Source organism: Tachypleus tridentatus, chromosome 8, assembly GCF_004210375.1.
Source record: "Tachypleus tridentatus isolate NWPU-2018 chromosome 8, ASM421037v1, whole genome shotgun sequence".
In the NCBI taxonomy this organism is placed as follows: Eukaryota; Metazoa; Arthropoda; class Merostomata; order Xiphosura; family Limulidae; genus Tachypleus; species Tachypleus tridentatus.
Window position 1 is genome coordinate 132,973,782 of NC_134832.1, and position 12,805 is coordinate 132,986,586.

The following is a 12,805-nucleotide window of genomic DNA, read 5'->3' on the forward strand; positions in this document are numbered from 1 at the left end:
ATAGTTACTATTACCTGTCTTAAATATTATCAAGAATTTTTTTTCAATACAATAAAGCAAACAAACATTACTTTGTATAACGACAATGTAACATTTGGAACGGAAAGCGAACAAGCACTCTTCCATGTCTGTGCATGTAGAAGATTTAGGTGAGGAACAGATGAAAGAGAAAACAGAAACAATAATATAATTTAAAACATGCAGCTGGTATGCTTATTACAATAGTCGGAAAGTTAATAATTAAGAATTATGTGTATTCTGACGTGACTGGATACACTTCGATACAACCTATATAACAGGTAATGGGTAATTCCATCGGTTGGATTGTCGACCTAAATTACACAAAGTTGACTCCTTTTCCACCGTGGTAATGATTTGCTATTGATTTGATTTTCGTTAAGTACCTTTTCAGCCTTGCTACGTTTACGCCTAATCTTAGCTCATGCAAATCCTCGCTGAATGGAGTCTTTACAAAAGACGTGTGCAGAGCCTGGTTTATTATCAACGAACTCACATTTCATTACCCTCTCTTGGAAAATTAGTTTAAATAATTTTAGACTTATCATATATTCTGATATCTATGCTCTAGAAATGATCTTAAGGATTTCTTGTTACATTGGAAGCCTGATTAAAGATCTATGAAATGGAAGCTACGACAGTATGAAACGGTTAATGTGTATACGTTTTGATTTCGCTCAAAACTACTCAATGCCTGTCTGCGCTATCCTTCCCTAATTTTGAGGTAAAAATTAGAGGGAAAGCAGCTAGTCGACACTACCCACCGAAAACTTTTAAGTTACTCTTTAAGAAGCATATTGGGATTGGACGTGTCTTTGTATCGTCTTCACTACTGGAAGGATGAGCATATTGAGAGATATAATTGAACCAATCAATGACTTTGTAAGCAAAGTGCTCTAACCCAAGTCATGCAAGGTGTGGTACGTTAAAGACTCGTAGATTGAATGAAAATCTGGTTACAAAATTTTTGGATTGGAGGCCTGGATAGACATGTGTAGACTAGAAGTCTGGTTAAATGTTTATAGACTGGAGGTTTGTTTAAATATCATGAAACATAATTCACTTTAGAAATGCTAAAACTCTACTGATCTGTAAGCATTCATGGAATATAAATTTGTATGAACTCTAGTGATATTTGTACCTCTTAAATATCTTTATTCCTCTAAATTTAGATAAGAAAAATAGTTAAGAACTGAGGATATTGACTTCAAAAAATACTTCCAACGCTTTACGACAATGGTTTGTTTCAGTTAGTTGGATCCAATTTAACGTCCAGTTCTGTTCTCTATAATTAATACATTTTCGAGAGAGAGTTTGAAATAGATTTGTTTTTGTCAGGTCCAACCTAAAGAAATCATTATATTTTGAAATACGAAATTACCAACATCGGTTAACATTGGAGATTTGAAGTGTTAAAAATTTAAAGCTTATCAGCTTCAAGCCTGAGCAAATTGGTTGACATGTAGTAAATCCCAGCTCAACCAAGTGTAACTTAAATATCCTAGTTTCAACTACCTATGTAATGTTACAGTTACATCTCGGTTTATATGATCGAATGAATCAGGATACGCCTATAATTTCCACTTTCTCGTTAATGCGGTGGAACAAACGTCATTTGGGTTCAAAACTTCACTCGTGAGGTGAACCTAGCAGAACCAACTCAACTGACAAACGATGAACGTCTATTTAATATTGGTAAGTATTAAATGTAGTTGAATACAATTAACTTAAGCCTAACCTGTCTACAACATCTAAGGCTTGAAAATATGTATATAGAAGCTATCAAATTAATTACGTTATAAAGTAAATAGTATATAATTACTCATTTTTTATATATATGAAATAATTTTACTCACAAGTTATTTAAGACATTCGATTTCGGATTTGAATAATTAGCGGGATCACCGTTACAAAGAGAAAAGCTATTTTAATTTGTAGCACAAAAAATATCCTCAAAACAGATCATTCCAATAGATTTCAGCTTTAGAATATTAATTATAAATAATCACGTGTTTGAATACTAGTTTGCATGCACTTTCTGTGACTAAGGATGCGAAACAAATTTCACTCCTGTAAGATTTCTAGCGTAATAAGTTATAGAATTTATAGATTAATGTACAGATTTGCGTATTGTTAAAACAATCTATTTTTATTATACTATTGAACTACATACTTTAATTAATTTAACAATGCTTAAAATACTTCGTTATAGGTTTTGTTCAATATTTAATAATTTTTTTTCTTTTTTTAAATCTATTTTATAACAAGAAATAGGAATAAAATATAAATAATAGTACCCAATATCTTCAAGAAGAGCTATATTTATTTTAGAGTTTACTGTGTAATAGTCTATTTATTATTTACGTTTCATTACTATCGAATAATAAAATATTTAAAACATTTCCTTTTATCTTCCAAATTTTGCCCCCCAGTGACTCAGCAGTATGTCTGCAAGCTTACAACGCTAAAATCCGGGTTTCGATACTCGTTGTGGGCAGTGCACAGATAACCCATTGTTGTGCTTTGTGCTTAATTCAAAATAACAATAACAAAACAACAACAACTTCCAAATTTTGTTGAAATCAAATGTTTACTTTCGTATCTGGTTCAAATTAATAGTTTTCCAGTAACGGAATGAAAACCAAACAACATGCTAATTAATAGAGATTACAGATTTCCCACAGTATTATACTCTAACACAATAAATAAGTGTGAGAGACTTTGCCTCTTTAATCTTCTGGGAAAAAAAAAGCAAGCAACAACAGGTTTTATTGTATAACAATATATATATTTTTTGTCGCTTAATAAACTGCATTCATAGACTTAAAAGCCTATTGGATTATTAATAGCCCCTATGAGTCTCCGCGGTACGTCTGAAGGCTTATAACGCTAAAAATCTGGTTTTCGATACCCGTGGAGTGCCCAGCACATATAGCCCATTGTGTAACTTGGAGCTAAACAGCCATAAAGTATCTCAGTATTTTTCTTAGATTTACTGTATTCTAAAAAAAAAACGGTTTTCTTCAACCTCTTATATACAGCCAACTGAACAAATTGCATTTAACATTATCTGATGTCTAATGAATATTTCAAGTGTTGTATAGAAAATTCCAGATTTGTACCTGAAATTCAGCCTAGGTGTTTTCTTTTAAGTTATCAACACCTAGACGTAGTAACTGATTGTACTACTCGTCATCTCTTTCCTAATTTAACCTTCTTCAGAAAATATCAAAATAATAGAGCATTTTTAAGCACAGATTTGGGTTTATTTATACCATCACCAAAGAACATCACACGTACACACACTCTCGCTCGTGATTGTAGCCCTATTAATATTGTATTGTTTTCTGCTCTTATTCTAACATTAATTTAGTAACTTCCAAAACCACCTCAATAAAGTGAATGTGACTAATTTTTGATTTTCAGTTGTAAATCTGTGCGTAATGATTCAGCTGACTTTGAGTACTATGTTGACTGTGAAAGATTACAACTTAAAAGTAAAGCTAGCGAAATATTAGATACTCATGAAATGTATGATAAAAATCGTAATCATTTAAGATGTTTTTCCCACGTTCTTAATATGGCCATTTTGGATTTAAAATTGGAAGATTTAAAAATATTATTTCACATCTATCTTTAGTACTTCCCAAATCACTTTCCCGAAAGAATGAGAAACAAAATATTTTCTGAAATGTTATTTATATATATATATACATACATATCGTTTACAATATATTAAACTTTCCAATTGAAACGTCGAATGTTGGCAAAGCATTAGAAACTAAGAGGTGATAAAAGTCAAAATGTGACTTTTATTTTTTTACTTTTTTTCCAACATACTATACTGCGTATAAGAAATAACTAGCGTTTCGTAGAATATTTTGTTTCTCATTGTTCAACTCATCTAAAGAGTTTTGGTTTTGAATGAAAGGCTTTACGGGCGTTGATTTGTGAGAAAGGAAAAAACGTTTTGAAATGCCATTTTACAAGCGTCTGATTCAAATTTAAAATGGGTAACTTAAGAGTTACCATATCGTTGAAATACATATTCTGTAATGACTTCGAAGAATTAGCTTCATAAAATAAAAAAAAATGTCAAAATTTCTCTTGTCATGACACTTTTATACTGTACTTCAAAACATTACCAGTTTTAATGTAATAATTTTCTATGAATACATAAATATTTACCTGAAACCTTCCTGCAGTTTCGGACGTACGGTTGTGTTTTAAATGATACGTAAAAGGATTTATATCTCTACTAAGGACTGCCATAATGTCGAAATCTCGCATATTAAATAAATAGTTACATCTTCCCAAATTGTTACCATTATGTTTGAGTGTGTGTAATTAAAACCATTTTTTAACTAATTTCATGGAATATCTTAAACTATTGTTTGTTTCCGAAAGAAAGTTGTTTTGCTTTCGCTTCTAAATATTTTTTTCTTATTAAACATCACATTCAGCGAAAATCAGATATTTATTCTGACAAGTTAATATAAATAGGGTTTAAAGATTGCTTGTTGTACTACAAAGCTACAGTAAGCTTTCTGCTTTATCCACCGTGGGGAAATGGACTCTGGACTTTATATCAAACTTCGTAAACTTTCCGCTCTCCCATCGTGGAAGAACAAAGAGTTTAAAACCATTTTTTATATGAAAAATAATGTCATATTATTCACTTTTTGTGCATCTCAGTTCCAGTTCAGGATTGATTTTATTGCTAGAGTTCTATAAGTTAGGTTTTTGACCATAAAATAGTGTATTAAATACTTTATTAAGATGATGTGTGATAAACAAAAAAATTAAAACTCATCTGTATTTAACGAGACGCTTTGTCATATCTTTCTGTATCAGCATAATATATTTAACACTATTACATTTTACATGGCTACAAATGTTCATGTACCTACGGCAAAAATGCGTTATCTAATGAGAATTTATTGCACTTTGCAAAAACAATATTCTATTGCACTGTTTCATTCCAATAGCGATAATTATGCGCAATTGTCCAATAACATTATCACGATTATAACGAGCTTTTACGAAGGACAGAGATATCAGTCATAGATCACACATATAACAAATTTTCCACAGTCCCTCCATTGTACGTAGACTTCGTCTTCTGAGACTATGCTCAAGCAGACAAAAGGTATGAGAGTTCATTGAAGTCGTGAGAGGTCAAATGTGAATGCTGTTATTTCAATTTCATCGGACATCTTTCTCATAAACGTTGGGAATCCCTACAACATATGGCCAAACGTTTGTTAGCTTGTGTGTTTTCGCCAACTTCAAATTTTTGTTTATTGTGTTCTTCGCATTGTAATGAGATACAAGCACATTCATTGCAGTTGCTTATTGGGTCGGAGAGCTCTGTTTCGCAACAATAGCTGCCAGTTTGCGGATGACGATAATGTTCTGGATTAACCTGGGGTTTTGTAACCCGCTCTTACTCTAAACCAACTTTATGTTCAATGACGAAAACTACTTACAAATAAATGGCCAAAGTATGAGCAAACTTCGTGTCACCAGTTCTAGCCAACATTTTTATGACACAAATTGGATCTCAAGCAATCAATTCAGCCTTACATCCACCACTATACTGGTACAAGTAAGTTGATGTTACAATTGCTGGATTTACATCTACAAAGCACACACTTAGTTTTTCAATCACGTTAACTCGATACACCCCAACATTAAGTTCACCTGTGAACAGGAAAAACTAACTGAATAGAATTTCTGAATCTCAAGATCACAAGAACCAATAGATAATTCAAAACAGAAATCTACAGAAAAATCACTGACTACACATTTCCTGAGACTCAACACATTAAAAAAAAAAAAAAAACTCAATATATTAATAAAACAAATAAACACAGCCACAAAACTATGTTCACCTGATAAAATTAACGATGAAGTCAACAAAATAAAACAACACTTCATCAACATCAACAAATTTCCTCAAAAAACCGTGTAAAAAAATTATACGCACACACCTAGACCAACAACACAATTAAAAACAAACAAACAGTAATAAATCCCAATATACAACAAACTACAAAATCTTACAATGTTGCATACCATATATACCCGACATCAGCGAAGAAATAACCAACATTTGGAAAAAAACTTATAACAAAACACAACATTCCAATAAATACCAAATTTATTCAAAAAACAGATACAAAACTAAAGTCCATACTATGTAAAAAACTACATTGGCAATACAACGCTACAACTGCCACGACTTCTATATCGGAGAAACAAGCAAAAAAATGGAAATCGGATTCAAAAAAGGAAAAACACCTTCATACGTTTATAAACGCTGCAAATAAAAAAAAAACACAACATAACCATAGAATACACCCAGGTACCAAGCAGAAAAACAAATATAAAGAAGCACAACATGAAAGAAGCCCTACTTATACAGCAACTAAAACCAAAATTAAACCAATATAAAGAAACACGTTTATACCTACACTAGTTAAAAACCTAACATCTGACTGCACAGTCATCTACAATTGCGTAAACGTTTACACTTCCTTTTTTAAGACATGTGCCCGGCAACGGTCAGTTGAAAACTTTCTTTTTGTTAAACTGAAGATGACTTAAGAAGATCGAAACGTTGTCCTCTACCTTATTTTAACAGATATTTTAATGTCCATATCATCCGTCTTTTTACTTGAAGTGGGTTCCTCGTCATCACAAAAGTGTTTCAATTCCTTGAAAATGTTCCATTAGTTAATTCACTTAAATATAAGTTAATTTGTTTAAAAGCTAAGAATTGTGTCACATTTTTACTTGTTTACTGTTATCGGTGTGAAATTACAATCCTTTATCCTTTGATAAGTTCTGGAAAGACTAAGACGCCTAAATAAAACAGTTTAATGGAAAAAGTGGTAACAGGAACGATGGAAATATTCATTTGTACTTATAATAAATCTTTAAGTTAGCTAACATTTCAAGTCGTATAACTCTGTTAAAATGATATTATGTTTGAAACACTATTTATGATTTCAAGCATCACAGCACATATTTTATCTCTCTTTTAGCTTTTAGAAATCTTAAAAACGACAAAAACAAAAAATGGCTTCCGTGTGTTCGTTTTCATTACTTAGTTTAAATTTTGTTTTGCACATTTCAGATTAATGAACAAAGTAGAATAGTAATTAAATCGGTTTTGCACTTTGTTCTACTTTATATACAATAATAAATGAATGGACTTCCTGAAAAAAATGTATCTTCCTTTTGGCCTTGTATTATCCAAACAATATTGTAAAATAAATGAAAACATAATACATAATTTAAAAACGAACAAGCAAGTTGGTTTTACTGATGATTGAGTACGTTATGTTAAAACGATTTTGAATATGTAAATCAGCAAGTGATACGGCAAACATAGCCAATAGAAAGTGAAATATCACGCATCTGAACGACAGTTTGCTGTTGTTCAACGTTGATTTATTTTAGAAAGGGCATGTAACATCCATTTCCGATGCAAAAACATTCAAATACTCAGACCATAATGGTGTGTTTAGGTCAGGATTTTAGAATTTCCAGGATGGAGACACGATTTGTAATAATTACAATGGAAGACAAAGGAATATGAATTAACTTGAGGTAACAGTACTCTCCAGAAATGGACCTGCAACAAGGTCCAAAGCTTGGTATTCTGTAACGGGTTACAATAAAAAAAGTTATTGCCCAACATAAGAAAGCTCCTACTCTGGAAACCATGCCAAGGGTCATACTGTAAGTTCAAACTCAGCATATCTTAAATAGCTAGAAGATGGAACACGCATTGATTATATTCTAAAGACAAGCCAGCGTATAGAATTTTGTTCAGTAAGCCTGTTAAAACTGGCTCTCTGTTGCTAAGTGACATCTTTTCACACTAGATTGGTTATCAAAAGCATGAAGTAGTGGTTGCTTTGTTTGTGAAGATCTTACGACGAAGCCTATTACAACAAAAACTCTACTGCAGGGCTACTGTCAAGATGCACTACCTCAATTGAAACATGATTGGATTTAGTAACATAGACTGTAACCATGTGGTAAAGTTCCAAAATCGTTCTAATAGCATGTAATAGCATGTTATCACGACGGTTTATCTTTCAAAAGGAATTATACTAGAAATTCTACTGAAGATTCTAAACACATATTTATGTATATTTAAATATTAGTTTGTTATAACTATAAATAAAAGCTAAAGCAAAAACAAATTAAACAAAAAACGCTGCTTCAACAGCCACAGCGTCATACTGGTATAGTTCGTTTGCTGTGCTGTTAATTAGTACCTTTCTACCATATTGAGGGCTGGAATGCTAACATCAAAAGGTAAGTTTTTACCTTACTTATCCTCAAATGGTAATATCTCGTTTCTTTATATTTTTATTTTTTTTCAATTAATTCTTTACTTTGAAGAGCAGTCACCTTCCCACAGCTGTCTGCAGGCAGTGAAGGATGATGTAGATGTGGGACGTTGTGGGCTTGAGCTCCAACATTTCGCTCTCCTAATTTCTATTTCTGCTTATATTTCTATATCAATTGCTACTCTTTATTTCTCATGTGAGACTGGCAAATGGAGGTTAAGACTGATAGACGGTATATCCTCACCGCAGTGTGGGTCCTACTACCGCAATCACCTCCAAATCCTAGGGTACATTTTATAATCCCACACTGCAGCCTTTACCCTGTATCTTTCAGTTAATGCAGCGTTTTCTGTTTAATTTGATTTTGTTTCGGCCTACGTTTCAGTTATAACAATCTGAGGGTCGCGGGTTCGCATCCCCGTCACACCAAACATGCTCGCCCTTTCACCCGTGGGGGCGTAATAATGTGCGGTCAACTATATGTTAGTAAAAGAGTAGCCCAAGAGTTGGCGGTTGGTGGTTATGACTAGCTGCCTTCCCTCTAGTCTTACACTGCTAAATTAGGGACGGCTAGCACAGATAGCCCTCGAGTAGCTTTGCGCAAAATTCAAAAAACATAAACAAAACAAACAGTTGTAACAAATTAATATAATTAGTCAGAGGTTTGGATTTGCTGTTTTTAAAGCAGTCCTTTCCTTGTAATTTTACTTATCTTACTATTTAACTTCATTAATATGTATCTATTTTCACTTATCTTTAAATATACATTTATAATTCACCAACTATTCGAACTTAAAGTTCATAACTCGCTCCCTTATTTTCATTATGAGATTTAATAGCTGCGTGGATTACGTATTTCCAACGTTTGATATCTTAAGAATGGTTCGTATTTTGTCAACTTTCACTCACCTTTTAAAGTAAAATCTCATACACAATTTTCATTATATGTACTATATTTCAAATATATCTCTTTCCTCGTTAAACTTCAGATGTATGACGAACAACTAGCATTTTCCAAGAAACGTTTAAGGACTCTTTTCTGAATTGCAGGGTGTGTGTAAAACATTTCATTATATTATTCATTCTCTATTGCACACATTGTTAAAGTACGGCGAGAGAACGGTTTATTTGAATTTATTGCTAAAAAGGTTTTTAATACACAAAAAAAGATTTTATTAAATATATTTCGGTAAGTTCTAAAGGTAAGTAAGAAATGTTACCCAGAGGTAACGTTGTTTAAATAGGGAATCATTATAATGATTATGTGGTTTATTCGAACTGTTACCTAGAAGTAAGAGCATTCAACAACAGAAATGAAATGTTTATTTGTGTGTTATACAACAAAAGTGACACCGAAGTTAAATAAGTAAGATCTATTTTCAAATGTTTGATACGTTTCGTTTCGCTAAATTTGCTGACCTTCTTGCTAAGTATAAAAACATTAACTAATTATTGTAAGATCGTGACGATTAATTAATAACCATTAACATGGTTAATTGCCACTAGCTTAATTAATTACCAGAGTAAAGGGTTTTTAACGAATAGGTTGTTTGTTTGTTCTGAATTTCGCGCAAAGCTACTCGAGGGCTATCTGCGCTAGCCGTCCCTAATTTAGCAGTGTAAGACTAGAGGGAAGGCAGCTAGTCATCACTACCCACCGCCAACTCTTGGGCTGCTCTTTTACCAACGAATAGTAGGATTGACCGCAACATTATAACGCCCCCACGGCTGGGAAGGCGAGAATGTTTGGTGCGACCGGGATTCGAACCCGCGACCCTCGGATTACGAATCGAATTAACGAATAGTGGATATATATTAGAATAAATGAAAAAGGAAAGCGAAGCAAGTACAGATAATTAAACAATTTGATATTGAACATATGAAAATCAGATTTTGCTGTTCCGTGTTTTGATAGAATTTTTTAGGCCTATATTTTAATTATTCTTCTTTTTTATTGAAAAAGCAACAAATTAACCAGATCTAAAATCTAACTGGAAAACTACAAACATTATTTTGTTTTTTAAACTACTTCTTAAAACTCATAACACTTCATATTATCATCTAAATATTTATTTGTTTTTTCCTTCTCAGCTACTCGTGCTTCTTATAGAAAGACTAAATACTGTAACGAGTAAGCTGCCGCAAGATGAAAACGGTGAACTTTCTTTCACTAAAGAGGGCGCCTTCAATACACGTGAACATAATCCAGTAGATTCTGTTGCTCAGCTATCTTATAACACTGGAGACGATAAAGATAACAGATTCCGACATGAGAAACGACTTCCTAACGGTGCAGTCAGGGGGTTCTACGGATATCGCGATAAAAATGGAGATCTTTTTGTACGTCATTACATAGTAGACGTAGATGGGTATCGTTTAATAAAGGAAGAGCGTTATCCTTCATCAAACAAGAATGCAGATAATCAAATTGAACATCCTAATAGAAATGTCCAAACCTACTTACTTAATTTCAAGAGGCAGATTCCGAGTTTACCAATCAAGATTCAGAAATCGAATAATTATTATCCAATTGAACCAATACACAAAACTCTTCATAAAGGTCCATTCCAGCTAAATCGACATTCAGATATACGTAGACCGTTAGGGATTTCTCGTTATAATCTGGATAAAGACAAGTTTTATTTCGACCTACCTCAAAATTTCCCTACACAATTTTCGCTAGAAAGATCTCGGAGACGTTTCTTCTTAAATCGAAAAAATCCCTTTCCCCAATTTCAAGATGGATTCAACAACTTCGGAGATAACCAAAGTCCAGCTGACATCAACTATGATCAATTCATTCCTTTTAATAAACTGGAAAGCAACCGGTTTTTAAATGACCACGAGGAAAGGTATTTTCGAAATATTAACAACGATAACCCAGCTAGTATCGGTTTCGCTTATACTCCTAATAACAATGGAGATAACAACCGATTTAATAAGTATTTCATAGATAGTCCACTTTATGTACAAGAAAATACTCCAGAAACTGCAGCAAATATTGATGAAATAACATTAAGAAACTCTTCTAAAGGAAGTGTTAAGGGAGTTAAGCTAGTTTCTGGTAAAATCGTACCATTATACGACAAGGACATACCCTCTGAACCTCGATCACCTCTTGTCTTTCCACTTCACCAAGAAAGAATGGAACAAACTCTACGACCACAAACGTTATCAATACCTACTTTTCCTATCAAGCTACAGCTACCGTTTAATAAATCTTATTTCTTTAACCCATCAAGTTTTCACAATAACTTTCGAGATAAGAAAAAAATTGATCCCAAGTACTTTGCCACTAGTGAACTTAAAGATGATATTAAGGTTAATTTCAAACCTTTCAAATTCGAAGACCACAGTTTGAAGGTATTGAACTATCCCGAAGCTATCAGAAACACGTCTCATCGTCCTAGTCTCTATGGCAATCGCAAACGTTTGTCTCGTCAGTTTGGTTTTGGTAATATTTATGGACATTCATTTTAATTTTCGTCAGTGCAGCTTCTGTATATTTCGTTTATATTATGGGTTGAATTTAATACAACTAATTTTAGTCTACAAGTTGCAGTTAGTTTTAAGATAATCACATGTGTACTAAACAATGTGGAACAATACTAAACAATGCTAAAAGTGGAAGAGTTAAGCCTTCAATTACCTTCAGTACTGTAGCTGCTTTTGAATAAACGTTACTAATTTGATTACTATGCTTTAAGAATTATATCCTGAATCGTGTTTCCGCATTTCTGTAGTATCCTTTAGTTAGAAATAGTATATCAAAGCACAAAAACAGTATAATATAAATATATTTTAAATGAGAAATGAAAACTGAATACAGTCATGCGAATATATAACACAATCATTACAAATAACGCCATGATCGTAAAATTACATAGCACAAAGAAGTGTATCAGCACAGATGTTATTAACTTCTTTGGCACAGATTATCTTCAACTCATATTCTTCTAATGTTGAATTCCAAATTTCGAATCTTTTGTTTTTGCCTTTCATTTGGTTCAAAAACATAAATGGGCTATGATCAGTGTAAATAACAATACGTTGTTGAGATACAGATACATGCACATTGAAATGTTCTAAAACTAACACAAAAACCAATGTTTCTTTTTCCGCAGTAGAATAGTTCTCCTGGTGATAATTAATCTTTTTTAAGAAAAATTTCAAGCAAGATGTTCAATACCTCTGTCTTATGATTGTACAATCGCTGGAATCAACAGCTTATGCAGAAGGCTTATCAAACTCAGGTGTTATCAATACAGTATAAGTGCACAATAAAGATTTGACCTTATCAAAAGCAGATTGGCCTGTTTCAGACCACTTGAACTTTTGATTTTCCTTCAATAAGTTTATTCATGGTACAGTAATGTCAGCAAAACATTAAACTGCCTGTAATAACCAGCCACTCCCAA

At 32.7% G+C, this 12,805-nt stretch overlaps 1 protein-coding gene across 1 annotated transcript; it reads left to right on the forward strand.

Annotated features, from left to right (window-relative positions):
* The first annotated feature begins 1,640 nt into the window (after positions 1-1,640).
* On the forward strand, positions 1,641-12,019 carry LOC143224287 (uncharacterized). The gene is made up of 2 exons (XM_076452684.1): positions 1,641-1,713; positions 10,479-12,019. Exons 1-2 carry the CDS (start codon positions 1,693-1,695, stop codon positions 11,865-11,867), a joined length of 1,410 nt encoding a protein of 469 aa, XP_076308799.1. The 5' UTR covers positions 1,641-1,692; the 3' UTR covers positions 11,868-12,019.
* Positions 12,020-12,805: the final 786 nt, after the last annotated feature.

Coding starts and splice junctions, on each gene's coding strand:
- LOC143224287 (XM_076452684.1), top strand. CDS start 1,693: ATGAACGTCTATTTAATATTG. Junction 1,714..10,478: donor TGAACGTCTATTTAATATTG/GTAAGTATTAAA, acceptor TTTCCTTCTCAG/CTACTCGTGCTTCTTATAGA.